Source organism: Balaenoptera borealis (genome assembly GCF_965194805.1).
Source record: "Balaenoptera borealis genome assembly, chromosome: 9".
Lineage (NCBI taxonomy): Eukaryota > Metazoa > Chordata > Mammalia > Artiodactyla > Balaenopteridae > Balaenoptera > Balaenoptera borealis.
In genome coordinates, this window is record NC_138873.1 from 54,676,363 (window position 1) to 54,693,529 (window position 17,167).

The 17,167-nt window shown below is 34.7% G+C and overlaps 1 protein-coding gene across 3 annotated transcripts in view; it reads left to right on the forward strand.

Moving 5' to 3' along the window:
* Window positions 1–16,878, forward strand: part of HACE1 (HECT domain and ankyrin repeat containing E3 ubiquitin protein ligase 1) — a 94,352-nt gene extending 77,474 nt beyond the window's left edge. For 2 of the 3 annotated variants that reach the window (XM_082405209.1, XM_082405211.1), the window contains 5 exons: window positions 1,813–1,944; window positions 8,290–8,388; window positions 8,667–8,737; window positions 15,468–15,581; window positions 16,130–16,878. In XM_082405209.1, coding sequence (XP_082261335.1) covers window positions 1,813–1,944; window positions 8,290–8,388; window positions 8,667–8,737; window positions 15,468–15,581; window positions 16,130–16,232 — 519 coding nt within the window. In that variant the 3' untranslated portion in view covers window positions 16,233–16,878. The remainder of the gene's footprint in view (window positions 1–1,812; window positions 1,945–8,289; window positions 8,389–8,666; window positions 8,738–15,467; window positions 15,582–16,129) is intronic. The other variant, XM_082405210.1, reaches the window with a different exon arrangement.
* Window positions 16,879–17,167: the final 289 nt, after the last annotated feature.

The following is a 17,167-nucleotide window of genomic DNA, read 5'->3' on the forward strand; positions in this document are numbered from 1 at the left end:
TGTACTTGAGCAGTTCATGCTTCATAATTTGAGGTCTTGAATAATTATTACTGAATAGTACCTTAAGATTATAAAAGCAAAACATCTTGAGAGAAATACTTAATTATTAATGAATGAATGGAGCAGAAAAATTTTAGTATGTTCATTAAGCAGTTTAGTTAGAACAGACATCAGTTAAAAGATAATCATGTGTTAATGCTGAAATCATTGCTGGTTATTACTTGGAAGTGTGTTATATATATTATTTTTTTAGATTGGATCCTGAAAATTTAGTTTGTGTTTCTGTTTGATTGTTTGGCACACATTTCTATTTCCCTCTCTCTAGTAACTACCTGGATGTAACTTGTAGAAACTGATTAATTCCTGTACAATGGAGAAAACCTTTGGGCGGTTGGGAGTGGGATTTGGGGTGGGAGTAGATTGAATAGCAGAGACGGTAGCTTTCCCTGTGCCAGATTGCAGAAGGAGCCGTGCAGGGTTTGGGGAGAGCTGTGAGTAATCCATTGTGACAATTCTGTAGGTCTGAGATGTATGGAGAATTCATAGCCGGAATCATGTATAACTTGCTGGCTCAGTGCCTGTCGTTTTTTTGGCGGGGGGAACAGAGCATCAGATTAGTGCCAAAAAAAAAAAAAATACTAAAGGAAGGGGCCTAAAATAGGTTTTCTCCCTCTGTGTTTAGAGCATTTGTTCCTGGGAGGTGAGAACTATATACAGCATATTGCTTTTAACTCTCAAAGTTTCACTTAGATGTAATTTAAAATATATGAATAATAACAATGGTAGGGTTTATATACAGAGAGTGATGATAATTCATTTTGTTTGAGCCAAAATACATTTTTTATTGCTAGTTAAATTTTAAATGACACTGTTCTCGATGATGATGATGTGTATTTTAAAAGAAAATGTGGAAAAAAAAAAAAGAAAATGTGTGAAAATAGGTTACCTTAACTCAGAATCAAATAGGCTACACTTAAATGAGTCTTTTTATCAAGTTCTAAGTGTGTTTTAAATGAATTTGTAGAATGTATGCATTCATCACATTATTTGTTCAACACTTACAAAGTGACAGCCTCTTTTTTAAGAGCTGAGGATATATACTGGTAAACAAAACAGAGCCCCTGCTTGCAGAGAGATTACAGTCTAATAAGAGATTTCAGTCAGAGAAACCAGGAAGTATACAGACACGGAGGCCTGAGCAAGCTTGTGTTTGGGGGATAGCATGAGGGAGCAAAGGGGATAGTGGAAGGAAATGAGATGAGAGAGCAAGGCAGAGGCTGGGTCATTTAGGGCCTTATGGACTAGGAAAGGAGTTTGGACTTCACTCCAAGGGTCATAGGAAGTCATTGTAGGGTTTTGAGAAGGAGGGTTATGTGATCTGAATTATATGTAAAAAATATATACGTATTTTTAAAAAGTCACTCTGGTGTGGAGAAGAAGCAGTAACAGAGGCAAACAGAGGCAGCAGTGACACCAGATGTTACAGTAATCCAGGTGAGAGATGATGACAGCTTGGACCAAGGTGCTAAAAGTGGAGGTGGTGAGACAAGGTCTGATTGAGAATGTTTTTTCAGGTAGATCTGATAGCACTTGCTGATAGAGGGTGTGAGAGAAACCTGGGTGATTGATTCTTAGGATTTTGGCCTAAACAGCTTAGTGAATGGTAGATTACTGGTTTGCTGAGATGTACGAATATTTCTGCCAAATTAATTCTAAACCTTTACCTCTTAAATGAGAAATAATTATATCAATAGTATCTTAAGTACGTGAAATTAAAAAGAAATCATCACAGAAACTTTTTTTTTTTAATAGGCGGAGTATGTCCAGCTTGTCACTGAACTTCGAATGACAAGAGCCATTCAGCCTCAGATTAATGCTTTTTTACAGGGCTTTCATATGTTCATTCCACCTTCCCTCATACAACTTTTTGATGAATATGAATTGGTAAGGAAAAACATCAGTTCTTTTTTTAAAATTTTTATTTATTTATTTTTGGCTGCGTGGGGTCTCCGTTGCTGCGCGCGGGCTTTCTTTAGTTGCAGCGAGTGGGGGCTACTCTTTGTTGTGGTGCTCGGCCTTCTCACTGCGGTGGCTTCTTTTGTTACGGAGTGTGGACTCTAGGCGCGCAGGCTTCAGTAGTTGTGGCACACGGGCTCAGTAGTTGTGGCTCGCGGGCTCTAGAGCACAGACTCAGTAGTTGTGGTGCACGGGCTTAGTTGCTCCGCGGCACGTGGGATCTTCCCGGACCAGGGCTTGAACCCGTGTCCTCTGCATTGGCAGGCGGATTCTTAACCACTGCACCACCAGGGAAGTCCCAAACATCAGTTCTTTTGTTGTTATGCAACACAACAACACAAAATTCCAATTGATGTAGTTTAGAAATAATTTTGGAGCACAATGATGAATGGAATAATGTAGAAGACATTATGGTTTAATGTTGATTTTTAGGGAGGTATAAGATTTGTGATTGTGCTTCTCTTAAGGTTAATAACCAGATTAGCAATTTCTTAATGTGGAATGGAGTGAGATGGTGATAAACAAAAATGGAATGTACTTCCAAAGTGTTCTACATGGGAGATGTTGAAGGCCAATCTTCCCAAAAGCAATATTCACATTATTTCTAAATTTTTTGTTTGGCTGTATGAGGTAAAGGATACTGATAGTAACTTCTTGTACCTCCAAAAAGAAAAATTGATTGAGGGATTTTCTTGTTGTATTTCTGTTATCTTATCCAGCTTCTTATTTCATCATGTATATAATTTTATAATTTTCCATTTTAACCATGTATGGAGTCCACTGTCTTTGCTGGCCCCTAGTCTCTAATGAATGTTTTGTTTTGCTTCTTTAATTTGCCTGCCCTTTACTGTGATCTAACAGGATGTCTGATTTTATATGGTTTATGTCTGCATTTTCCCCCATTTCCTTTTTTCTCTTTTATTTTTGGTAATAAATTATTTGCAAGCTCTTTGAGTTGTCTGACTCCTTAATAAAACCATAGAATATTTTAAATAGAGTATGGCTGCTTTCTTAGTTTGGAATAATTTTAGATTCGGAATAATAAATTTTAGATCAGTGGAAAAGTATCCTTTGGCTTTTATTCTGTCTCATAAAATTAGTTTCACCTTATGCCTTTCATTTTAATATATGAATAAGTACATTGGTGTGTACCGGTTAATTTTACATATGCCAGTATTTTCAATTTATCACTCATAGTATGTCTTAGTATAGTAGTGGACAAAATTTGCTAAATAATGTTGAAGTCCGTGGTGACTTAGTTTCACTAAATGTCAGTTTTGAGGGTTTTTTGTTGTGTTTTTATGGTTAAGATGAATGGTTTTATTTAGCATAGACTTGTCTAGTTTTTGTATAACCATAAAAGTTACTATTTTTAGTATTTGAAAATGGAGGAGTACTTATGAATTGTTAAGCAGAAAATTACATTATTTTCTGGACCTATGTATAAAAAACAAATAGCAACAACACAAATAACTGACAAAAACTTTGCCTCATAATTTACTGATACTGAGTTTAATGAAACTTTTTATTGAACTACAATATACATGAGAAAAGTACATGCATCGTAAATGTATAGCTTGATGAATTTTCACAAACTGTATACACCCATGAAACAGCGCCCAGATCAAGAAACTGAGAAATCCTAACACCCCAGATCCCTCCCATGTCCTCTTGCAGTCACTCTCACCCCTCATGGGTATCCACTTTCCTGGCTTCTAATAATATAGACTAGGTTACCTGTTTTTGAACTTAATGTAAATGGAATAATCACCTAGAATATATCTGACTTCTTTAGCACAGCTTTTTGTTTGTGAGAATCATATGTATTATTGCAAGCAGTTGTCATGTGTTCATTTTCATTGCTCTATAGTACTTCATTGTGTCAATATACTTTTTTTTTGTCTTTTCTACTCTTGATGAACATTTGGTGAGTAGTTTTCAGTTTCAGGCTATTCTGTAGATTATATATCTTGGAGTGGAATTGCTGGGATTTAGGGGGTGCATTTATTCTATTAGGGTAGATACTAGCAAGTAGTTTTCCAAAGTAGTATGTCAGTTTACACTCCCACCAACAGGTTACGAGAGTTCTGGGTATTCTGCATCCTGAACAGCATTTGATATTTTTGTCTTTTTTATTTTTACCATTCTGGTGGAATAGTAGTGGTATTTCCTGGTGATTTCAATTTGTATTTCCCTGGTATTGAGTGTGGGATTGAGTGTGTATGTTTATTGGCCATTTGTATACTCTGTTTTTGAAGTGTTTATTCAAGTAATTTGTCCATTTTTCTGTTTTTTTTTTTGTACACCGATTTGTAGGAATCTTTATATATTCTTTATAGGAGTCTTTGTTAGATATATGTATTATGAAGATCTTCTACTCTGGTGTCTTTTAACTAATAAAAGTCTTTAGTTTTAACGCAGTTCAGTTTATCACTTGTTTTTTCTCTTCCCTTTTTTTTTTTTTAAATGAATGGAGCTTTTTGTGTCCTGTTTAAGAAATTGTTTCTTATTTCAAGGTCACAAAAGTGTTTTCCTGTATTTTCTTCTGAAAACTCTATTCCTTTGTCTTTTACATTTAGGTTTGCTACTGGTAAGTTTTTAATTGTGGTTCTTACAGTAGAAGTTAGGTCAGGATTCCTAGTCTGTCTTCTACTCTGGCTTTACTAAGTTGAGCTGATTCAGATGGTGGGATTGTTTTGGAAGAGCAGTGTTGTTGGCATGACGCTTATTTATGCAGTGATGATAATTATTATTATTAAACACTTAGTATTTGCCAGGTACTTCATGTGTATTAACATTTAAAACCTTCACATCAGACCCCTGAGGTAACTTATTATTCCCATTTTGCAGATGAGGAAAACTAGGCCAAAGAAGGTATGGGACTTGCTCATGTTCACAGAGTATGTGTTACAGCCAGACTGTGAACCCATGGTCTCTGACCACAGCCCAGTCTCTCTTCGTCAGTATTGCCTCTCAGCGGCGTGAACTATAAGTAGGACTTGGTTTTAGAACCTTTGGTGTGACTTTGTGTCTTTCGTAGGAAAGGGCTCTGCTACACTGGGATAGAAAACTTTTTTAAAAAGTTGGTGCAAACATCTAAGCTAGATGTTCATCAGAGTTAAAGGATACTGGTTAGATTCTAGAGTTTTAGTGAAAAGAAGGTATCCAGTAGCATCAGTGTCCTTAACTGGATTTGTATTCATCCATTTGTGGACAGAACGCAGTCTCAAGTCAAGAGATGATCATCAGGTTCAGAAATGGTGACAACATTTTGTGATTACTATGTCTATAACATTATTACAGTTGAGGGGTTCCTCAAATGTCTGGGGACTGTCCTGCCATACTCTGCTGCTTATGAGTTTATCCATGGTGGTACCAGGATATTAAAACACTGAGTCATGTAAATTCTAGGTAAGCTAAGAGCTGTGAACACCTGCATGACTCAGTTTCTGACTATTAGTTTATGGGTTATATATGTTGTACCTAATTCCAACAGACCAATTCAGTTACTTTGTCACTTCCCTGGTGGTCCAGTGGTTAAGTTTTGGCCTTCCAATGCAGGGGGTGCAGCTAAGATCCCACATGCCTCGGGGCCAAAAAACCAAAACATAAACAGAGGCAGTATTGTAACAAATTGAATAAAGACTTTAAAAATGGTCCACATCAAAAAAATCTTAAATAGGGGCTTCCCTGGTGGCACAGTAGTTAAGAGTCTGCCTGCCAATACAGGGGACACGGGTTCGAGCCCTGGTCTGGGAAAATCCCACATGCCGCGGAGCAGCTAAGCCCGCGCGCCACAACTACTGAAGCCCGCGCGCCCAGAGCCCATGTTCCACAGCAAGAGAAGCCACCGCAATGAGAAGCCCGCACACCGCAGTGAAGAATAGCCCCTGCTCGCCGCAACTAGAGAAAAGCTCGCACGTAGCAACAAAGACCCAACACAGCCAAAAATAAATAAATATATAACTTTAAAATATATATATTAAAAAAATAAATAAATAAATTGATTGGGATTTAAAATCTTTTTGTTATATGCATATGTACTTGGTATTGTGGACTTCCCATTTCATCTGTTTTCAGTCAGTTTAATAACTTTTTTTGCCCAGGTGTTAAATGGGATAATAAAGATCCTTTGTCCTCTTCACAAAGTCATAACATATGATGTTCATGAAATGCTTAAAATTTCTTGAGAGAATATCGTCTCATTTTTATTCATAATTATTAACAATGAAAGCATACTTAATATTATTAAAAGCTTATCTTCAGCCTAGAAGGGAAGAGGATTAAACTCATGGGTTGTAAGAAACATGTAACAATCATCCATATTCCTTTTGGCAGATCTGTGTCAGGGCACTGCCAGGGAACAGAATTTCCCCAGGTGGTTCAAATAAAGAAACTTTAATGAAGGAACTTAAAGAGGCATGGGCAGGTTAAGAATAAACAAGATATGGTTGAGGCATCCAGAGAATAGCAACAGTGGAAAGCCTTTATCACCCCTAGAATTGAAGACAAGTGGAGGAATTACTGTGAGGAGCCCGGTGAGAGCCTGAACCACCAGGGGCCACCAGGTGGCAGCTCTAGTTGAGGAGACATAGCTACTGCAAAGATGTACTGAAGCAGGGAGGGAGCAGAAAATACTCTTACCTGCAGACTCCTGCCTGTTTCCCAGTGATGGAACCCAACCTGAAACCAACAGGCAAGAGAGCCAGTCTGCAGGGATCAGCCTCTTGGGGCACAGAATGTGCAAAGGAAGATGGAGAATGTATTTGGGGGTGATAAAATGCACCCTACCAGAATGCCTTCATCTAGTTAAAGTATTTTATAATACTATGGCAAGGAGGACTAAAACACACCCTAGACAGGCAGTTCTCAAACTTTTTGGTCTTAGGACCCCTTACAAGAAAAGAGTTTGTTTATGTGCTTTATAGTAATTGATACTTAACTGTATTTGAAATTCAAACAGAAATGTAAAGTATTTTATTAATTCACATAAAAATAACAATTCATTACATATTAACATAAAACATTTAAGAAATTAAAACTGCATTTTCCAGAATAAAACAGAAATCGTGGGAAAAGTGGCATTGTTTTACATCTTCGCAAGTTTCTTTAACGTCTGGATTAATAGGAGAAACTGGGTTCTCATATCTGCTTCTGCTTATAATCTGTTGTGATATGTTGCTTGGTTGAACTATATGGAGAAAATCCAGCCTCAGATAAGTTGGAAAAGGGAGAACCTTGCAGACTCCTTAAATAGATCCCAGAAACACCCAAGAGTTCTGAGACACCACCTTAGACTGACCTTCATTAGTATTTTTCAGAGCATACTCTATACTAGTCAGGTATATATTATGAGGAGTTGCTGTAGGAGAAGTGATTTTGAACCACATGGTATCTATCTCATCTAACAGCAATAACAAAGTCTGCTGTTCTGGCTTGTCGGTGTTAAGCTTAGGCTAGTTATTACCTCACTTTACTGTGTAAAAACATCCAACTGTGAAATAACGGGCCGATTCAGAGATTTGGGCAAGCCTTTTTCATGTTCTCTTTTCTTTTGGGGAACATGATGGTAAATACTTTTGCCATTATTAATTTCATTCTTAGTTATTGGATTGATATTTTGTTTGTTTGATGATCTTCCTGGAAAAAAGAAGGCTACCAAAAGTCATTAGTAGGAAAATTGCATTTTTTTTTTCACCTTGGAGAAATTTGACTTGAAAGTTGGATTGGAATTATTCCAGAATAGAGTTCTTCAAAGGCCTAAATCTGTTTTGTTTTTTTTAAAAATAATAACTATTTTTATTATAATAACTCCTTTTTTTCCCTAGTGATTAGGGCTTCTTGATCTTTTCCATTGCTTAACCCAGATTTATTTAGGTCTTTGTTTTCACTTTCATACTGAGTACAGTATTTTTATAGAATTTAACAAATTCATAAAATATATATAAACCAAAGATAATAATGTTCACAAAATTATTGCACATATAAACTGTTGTGGCATATGTGTTTCTATATAAAGGTAAACTGTTATCTCATGTTTTAATTAAATTGTATCAGTGTAGAGACATCTCCACATCTCACAATATTTGAGATTATTAGTATCAAGGGTTCTCTCTCAGGTAGTACTTGTTATTGATGACTTGCAGACACTGTTACAAAAATAAATCAGTTTTACATGGGATTAGTTTCTATTTAAGGCAAATTTACTATTTAAATGTAATCACTTTTTTTTCCCAGAGAAGATTAATGAAATATTTTTCTTCTTCCCCAAAGGAGCTACTGCTTTCTGGCATGCCAGAAATTGATGTGAGTGATTGGATAAAAAATACTGAATACACAAGTGGCTATGAAAGAGAAGATCCAGTTATTCAGGTAAAGTCTCTCTAGAGCTTAGAATGAAGTTAAGTTTTGCTATTTAATCTTGTAAGCTTTTCAGCACTATTGGATGAAAACCTACATTAATTAACAAAGTTTAGTTTTTCCCTAAATCTTCTCATGGGAATTGCATATGAATGCTTTGTATGAAATCTTTTTTGATAAATGAGTTTCATGGAATAAAATATGCTTTATGAATATTGCATATTTCTCTGGTACTAAGAAGCCTGCAGTTGGTCTGAAATATGAGCTAAGTTTTTTATTGTTGTTTTTAGTGGTTCTGGGAAGTTGTGGAAGATATTACTGCAGAGGAGAGAGTTCTTCTGTTGCAGTTTGTTACTGGCAGGTAAGAAGTGTTTTTATGATAATGTGGAAAGAATTTAATAGACTCCATTTCTAATGGCTTAGACATAACTCAAAATGAATTATTACTCTGAATTATCAGTTTCTCACCTCCTTTTCCATTTGTTTAGATATTAAAGGTTTATTTAGGCATTAAAGTTAAAACATATAGTAGTGCTCAGTAAATGTTTATTTAAGGTATAAAAGATAAACTGTTCCAATCAGGACTATCAGCATGTATATTATATTTTATAACTTGTTAGTCTTTTCATTCTGCAGGTAAGTCAATGATAGTAGCCAACATTTGTTGCTGGGACAACATACACACACATGTACACAATACATAATAATACCCGTACACAGCAGTTTTTCTCCAATTCTTATCAAACTTTAAAGTCTTAAGATTTGTGGCCTGAAAAATAATTTGTGATACCACACTTTGAAAAGTCTACTTTTGGAACCAATTAAATATCATAGATATTAGAAAACTAGATGATTTAAACCTCTTTTAACTTACAGTTCTGAAAGATGTAAAAGAAAAGGTCTGATTTTCATTCTTTTTTTTTTTAATTAATTAATTTATTTTTTATTTATTTATTTTTGGCTGCATTGGGTCTTCATTGCTGCGCACGGGCTTTCTCTAGTGGCGGTGAGCAGGAGCTACTCTTTGTTGTGGTGCGTGGGCTTCTCATTGTGGTGGCTTCTCTTGTTGCAGACCACAGGCTCTAGGCGTGCAGGCTCAGTAGTTGCGGCTCGTGGGCTCTAGAGCGCAGGCTCAGTAGATGTGGTGCACGGGCCTAGTTGCTCCGCGGCATGTGGGATTTTCCCGGACCAGGGCTCGAATCCGTGTCCCCTGCATTGGCAGGCGGATTCTTAACCACTGTGCCACCAGGGAATTCCTGATTTTCATTCTTGATAACTTAGAATTTCATCTGTGTCCTTCTATTTATGAAAATATAGTTCAATCATTCCATTATAAATGTACATGGTTCTTCTAAGAAAGTTGGAACACAGAAAATTAGAATAGAAAAACCATCACCTGCCAGCAATAAGCACTGTAAATAAATTGATGTATTTTTTCCTACCTGTTTTAAAAACATAGTATGAATATATATCTATCTTATATATATGTAATTTAAAGTCAACTGTTTTATTTTTAAAGTAGTTCATAACCATTATAGAAAATTTTGAAAATGGAGACTATATAGATAGAAGAAAATGAAAATCCCATTAAGTAATTACACTATTTAGAGATAACACTATTAATATTTTGCTGTATTTTCTTAGTTTTTTAGGTATATAATTAGAAAAATATACACTATATACCTATATAATATATACTATATACCTAATTTCAAAGAATAAATAAAACATGAATTATTCACAGATTGTAGACTAAAGATATGAAAGAAAATCTTGTCAGTTTTTTTTGTTTTTTTTTTTTTTGGCTACTTAGTGCCAGGAAATACCTAGAGATTTGAGTAATTTAATAAAAAGCGTTAAACAAAAATTATTTTTTCTATGTAGGAAGGTTAGACAATTCAGATTTTTAAAAAATCACCTTTAATATCAGTCTCTGAATATAATCACTTAATATTTTGGTTATTCTTCCAGAATTTTTCTCATATATAAATTTTTATTTCTAAAAAACATTGTTCCTGTTTTAAAACTTTTGAATTTAGCAATGTATCATTAAAAATTGTTTCATTTATAGATCTAGTTTTTTAAATGGCTGTCTATTCTTCAGTCTATGGACCTCCCTTAATTGATATTGTCCTTTATTGCTAAATTTTCCTGTTTATGAATAATGCTGAACAAATAAGGAATTCTTGTGCTTTATATACTTGCAGCCCAGTTTGATTATTTATAAATTATAGGATAAATATAATATATAGGATATATAGGATAAAAGTATAGGATAAATTCTTAGAAGGGAAATTTTTAGATACAAAAGTGTATAAATTTTTATAACCTTGAGACATTGTTCGTTTAACCTTCAGAAAGATATCAGTAGTCACCTCAGCCTATTTCTTTTATTCTATCAATACAGGATGTAATCATTTTTATTTTCATAGTTTCATATATGTATACTTTGGTGTGGATTTCCTTTCTTTATTTTTTACACATTATTCTACCATCATTTTCAAAAATTTGGTTTTAATGTTCTTTATATATAGGGACATTAACTCTGCAAATATCTTTTCCAGTTTATCATTTGCCTTTTAATTATATTAAGTTAAACATACAGATTTCCCTGTAATTTAGATTATAAATTTAATTTATAAAAATTATATAATGAAAGTGCTAAATTAGGTTGCAAGTTGATTATCAGTACTTTCCTTATGTTTTTTTAAATAAATTCTTCCCTACTCCCAAGATTTTGTATGTATATGTTTATCTACCTTTTTTTCTGTAACTTTTTTGTAGTTTCTGTTTTTACATACCAATTTTTAAGCCATCTGGACTTTATTTTGGTTTATGTTATAAGGCAGGGCTCTTTGATTATTTTTCTAAGCAGTTTATATTTAAACACCATTTACTAAATTATTATATTTTCCTTCATGATTCGGTTGGTATGAATCTTTAAGATGTAGGAAACAATTATTCAAGTTCTCTAGTACTAAAAATGTCTGTTAGATTGCTGCTCTTGTAGAATAAAAAACACTTCGATTAGTAATACACAGTACGTCTCCCGTGTCAATAGTACAGTCATAGTTAGCAATGCTGAAAAGGACTGCTCTGTTTGCTGTTTAATTGGTTGAGAAGTGTAGCTGCGAGTCCATTTAAACTGAGATGAAGGATGTGGGTAAAGAGTAGAAGCCAAGAGGGAGGAGATATGGGGATATATGTATTATGTATAGCTGATTGACTTTGTTATAAAGCAGAAACTAACACACCATTGTAAAGCAATTATAAAGAGGTTAAAAAAAAAAGAGTAGAAGCCAAGGAAGCTGAGGGGAAACTACACGGAGCTAAGCTTTATCTTCAGGTTGAAGAATCCACTTTTCAGCACTTAGTCTACATGGAGTCCTTGTTTTGAATTCAAACTAAGTCTTAAGTTCTTTTAAACCTTAACTTTCCTTTTACACTAGACCCAATTATCAATAGGTATAGCATTTGCCATTCTAGACCTAGAGTGTGTTTTTTTTTTTCCACTTTTCGGAAAATTCTATCATTTATATTTAGACTGTAAAATGTCTTTCTCTGTGTCCATAGTATAATTTAGAACAATCTTACTAAAGAGTCAAATGTGTTCCAGTTGTAGAAGCAAGAATCTGTATCAACAGTAACTTTAAACTATTTTTATGGTGGTGACAATATTTTGTTTATCTACAAGGCTGTCTTAAATGTCTTACTCTTGTTTCATTATCTCTTAAGAATAATGAAAGTCAGACTTGATGATTTCTTTGTGTATAAAATAGAAATATTTCATTTTTATTAACTGTAATTTTACATTGTATAAGTCAGGTGTCATAATACTCAACCAAAGACCATTTATTTTTCTCATACACGCTTAAGCTTGCTGAGCCATAATCTTAGCTAAGATCCACTGGTTATTCAAGTATGGGGCCCAGTCATTGTAGTTTAGAGGAAGAGGAGTAAGGTTTCAGAGATTGTTTGTGAATATCAGTTTACAGAATAATTTCAATTTAGATATGAAAATTGGGGGATCATCTGATTTTTTAAGCTTATTTTTCAAAATTTATTTATATGAAAGATATTAGGTCATTCTGTTATTGAAATACTGTGCTATAATTTGTGTAAGAATCAGTGTCAAGGCTCATCTTCTCACCTTGTCCTGGTGAAGTGGAATACTTGTTTTTAAAGTCTGCCTCTGTAGGAAATTGTAAACAGCTTGCCTTTTATTCCTTTTCATTTTTGGTCACCTTTGTTAATTTTTTAGGCAAAGGTAAATATGCAGAAAGTAATGTTTCAGTTTACAGACATATTCAGGTCTTTAGATATTCTTTTTCCCTAAGTAGGAATTGCTCATGTGTTAGTGTTTTGTTAGCAAGATGCAGGCATCCTTTTAACATTGACTTGGATTTCTAAAGTAAGCTTAGGCATTTCATCAATAAAGTGTTTAATAGCAACCAAACTACTTCCCAGCTAGAAAAGAAAAATGCTGGGAAGAGATCTATTTATATTGGATTGTTTTTTTTCCCTGTGATTGTAAACATATCATCTGTGATTTCAGACAGAAAATCCTGGTGCATTATTCGACAGTTTTTTTTAGTGTGTGTGGTAAAACATACTTAACATTAAACATTTTAATCATTTTTAAGTGTACAGTTCTGTGTACAGTCACATATTTGTGCAGCCATCACCACCATTCATCTCCTGAGCTTTTTATCTTTCTCAGTTGAAATTGTACCTATTAAACACTAACTTTCCATTTCCCCTACCCCCAGCTTCTGGCAACCACCGTTCTACTTTCTGTCTCTATGAATTTTATAATTTTTTTAATCGATTTATTTATTTTTATTTATTTATTTTTGGCTGTGTTGGGTCTTCGTTGCTGCTTGTGGGCTTTCTCTAGTTGCATTGAGTGGGGGCTACTCTTCGTTGTGGTGCACGTGCTTTTCATTGTGGTGGCTTCTCTTGCTGTGGAGCACGGGCTCTAGGCACATGGGTTTTAGGCACACGGGCTTCAGTAGTTGTGGCACATGGGCCCAGTAGTTGTGGCTCGTGGGCTCTAGAGCGCAGGCTCAGTAGTCTCAGTAGTTGTGGTGCACAGGCTTAGTTGCTCCGCGGCATGTGGGATCCTTCCAGACCAGGGCTCGAACCTGGGTCCCCTGCATTGGCAGGTGGATTCTTAACCACTGTGCCACCAGGGAAGTCCCTCTATGAATTTGATTACTTTAGGTCCCTTATGTAAGTGGAATCATACATTATTTGTCTTTTTGTGACTGGCTTATTTCACCTAGCATAATGTCCTCGAGATTCATCCATATTGTAGCATATGTCAGAATTCCCTTCCTTTTAAAGGCTGAATAGTATTCCATTGTATGTGTTTACCACAGTTTGCTTATCCTTTCATCCATGGACAGTTATTTGTGTTGAGTCCACTATTTGGCTATTGTGAGTAATGTTGCTATGAACATGGATGTACAAATATCTGTTTGAGTTTCTACTTTGTATTCTTTTGGATATTTACTGTAATTCTATGGTTAATTTTTTGAGAAACTGTGATAATGTTTTCCACAGTGGCTGCACAATTTTACATTTCCACCAGCAATTGCATAAGGGTTTCAATTTCTGCATGTGCTTTCCAATACTTGTTATTTTCTAGTGATCTTTTTTTTTTTAATAGCTATCTTAATGCCTATGAGGTGGTTATCTCAATGAGGTTTTGATTTGCATTTCCCTAATGACAAGTGATGTTGATTGAGCATCTTTTCGAATGCTTATAAGCCATTTGTGTATCTTCTTAGGAGAAATGTCTATTTGAGTCCTGTCCCTATTTTTTAACTTTTAAAAATTGTCCCTATTTTCTGTTGTTAAGTTGTAGGAGTTCTATATATTTTCTTGATATTAATTCCTTGTCATATTTATAATTTAAAAATATTTTCTCTAGTGGCTCACATTTTCACTCAGTTCATGGTGTCCTTTGGCACACTTTTTAATTTTGATGATGTCTAATTTATTTTTCTTTTGTTGCCTGTGCCTTTGGTGTCATATCCAAGAAATCATTACCAAATCCAGTGTCATGAAGTTTTTCCCCTGTATTTTCTTCTAAGAATTTTATAGCTTTAGCTCTTCATTTAGGTCTTTGATTCATTTTGAGTTAACTTTTTGTATATGGTGTTAGGTAAGGGTCCAACTTCATTTTTTTGTAGTGGATATCCAGTTTTCTCAACACAATTTGTTGAAAAGACTGTCCTTTTTCCATTGGAGGTTCTTAGCACTCTTGTCAAAAATCATTTGGCCATATATTTAAGGGTTTATTTTTTATTTTTTATTTTTTTTAATTAATTAATTAATTTATTTATTTTTGGCTGTGTTGGGTCTTCGTTTCTGTGCCAGGGCTTTCTCTAGTTGCGGCGAGCGGGGGCCACTCTTCATTGCGGTGCGCGGACCTCTCACTATCGCGGCCTCTCCTGTTGCGGAGCACAGGCTCCAGACGCGCAGGCTCAGTAATTGTGGCTCACGGGCCCAGTTGCTCTGCGGCACGTGGGATCCTCCCAGACCAGGGCCCGAACCCGCGTCCCCCGCACCGGCAGGCGGAGTCTCAACCACTGCGCCACCAGGGAAGCCCCAAGGGTTTATTTTGAGGTTCTCTATTCCATTGGTCTATGTATCTGTCTTTATGCCAGTGCCACACTGTTTTGATGACTGCAGTTTTGTAGTTTTAAGTGTGGAAATTAGGAACTGTGAGACTTCTGAGTTTGTTCACCTTCCTGTGGTCTCACTATGTTAGGGGACATTTAAAAAAAAATACAACCGATGTAAATCTCTGGAAAGAGAAGTGTAAATAGTTTTCTAGTTTTCCCACCATGTAAAACAATACAAAACAAAAACCCTTTGACTCTAGATATTTTTCACAGACAGGGAGATCATTTGGATAACATGTAAGAGCCTCTGTTGCTTGAATTAATCAAGTAAGCCATTTATTTATTCAGCAGATATTTAATGAACATCTACTAGATACTAGTCATTTTGCTAATTTGAAATATACCTGTTACCAAGATTTTCCTTGCATGATTACAACTTACTAAGATATGAACTCTTAGTTCCAGGGTCCCACATGGTGGATTTGCTAATATCATGGGTGGAAGTGGATTGCAAAACTTTACAATTGCTGCTGTGCCATATACTCCAAATCTTCTACCGACTTCAAGCACATGGTATGTTAAATTGGTTTATTTAAATGCATTGCAAATTGTTCTGATTAATTTTGAATGATCAAAATCTGTATTGCTGCATTGAGAGGAAAATCTCAACAGTGATCTCTATTCAACATTTTGTAATCACTGATAAATAAGTAGCTACATAGTTTCTTGCCTTCCCCTTTTTTGGTAGGGAAAATGTTTGAGGAAACTACCTACCTATACTCTAATTGAATATATATAGTTCAAGTATCACTAAAATTACACTGTCATAAGTATCACTGAGTTACACCATCATTTCAAACTAAATTGCCCTATTGCTTATTTATTTTAGGCTGAAGGGAACTTATTTTCTTCTACTACATTTGCATGCTAAAGGAAACTGCAATGCAGCAGGGTTTTGTTTTTTTTTTCCTTTTTAAATACTACTTCAGGGTTTTCCAATTTGAATGCAAATTTAAGAGGGTGGTTTTATGTTAATTTTGAGTAGTGTTTTCACTGCTAGACAAAACAATAAAAAATTTCAGAGATTTCTTAGTTAATAGTGGTATATTTTTCTTTTAAAGCATCAACATGCTCAAGTTACCTGAATACCCAAGTAAAGAAATACTCAAGGACAGGCTTCTTGTGGCACTACATTGTGGCAGCTATGGTTACACAATGGCATAATGAAGTCTGGAAAATTCATCTGACTGCTGATGCGCAATGCAGAGTCGCAGAAGTAATTTAGGAAACCGTCAACAGAAAAGCAGCCTAAATGCAGCCCATAGGCAGGGCTGATGTTTAAAATTCATAAAGGATCAGGTTTCCTTTCTTCCCCCTCTCTTTTCCCTTTTATGTTTTCTCAGTTTGTGATACAATTAGAAGATATAAATCACAGTAGTCTTCATTTTAAAAATGCTAATTGAAAATAGTAGAAACTGTCCTTTTTCATATTTCTTTAATCTTATCCAAGAGTGTGTTAAGGCAGAATCTTATTCTACATTCCATGTCTGCTATGTAACTGTTCTGTTAAAAAGGTGTTGTCTCTTTTATTTTTCTATATAGTAAATTATATTAGGACATCCAGCCTGGTATGTCCTATTGCATGTAAAGTGCCGTTTATATTTTGGAAAACTATTGTATAGAATGGACTACTTTACATTGTATATAAAGCCACAAATATGTATTTTCCCATATTGAATCTATATTGCAGTGATGTTTTCTAGCCTTTCAATATTTTAATATGTAAAGTTTAGACTGATGTGACTAATAAACAGCTGATGAAATGACATCTAATTTATATATTAAAGCTTATGCTATATTGTATGAATTATTTGCATCTTTCAGTGGTCAGTTTTTCACATACATATATTGTCTCAAAGTTTTTCTTATGCCTTATTTTAATTTATATCTTAGATAAAATTAAAATATGATATTTTACTGGGTTTCTTTTTGTTACTATTGTTTTATCTGTGAGCTCTAATGATACATTTGAAAACGTAATCTGATGTGCAGATTACAATTTAAGTTTGTAATTTTTCCTTAAATTTGCTTTTTATTATTAGAATGTTGAGTTCAAGTGATGTATACGTAATACAAAGCAGTGGGTTTTTTAATTTTAG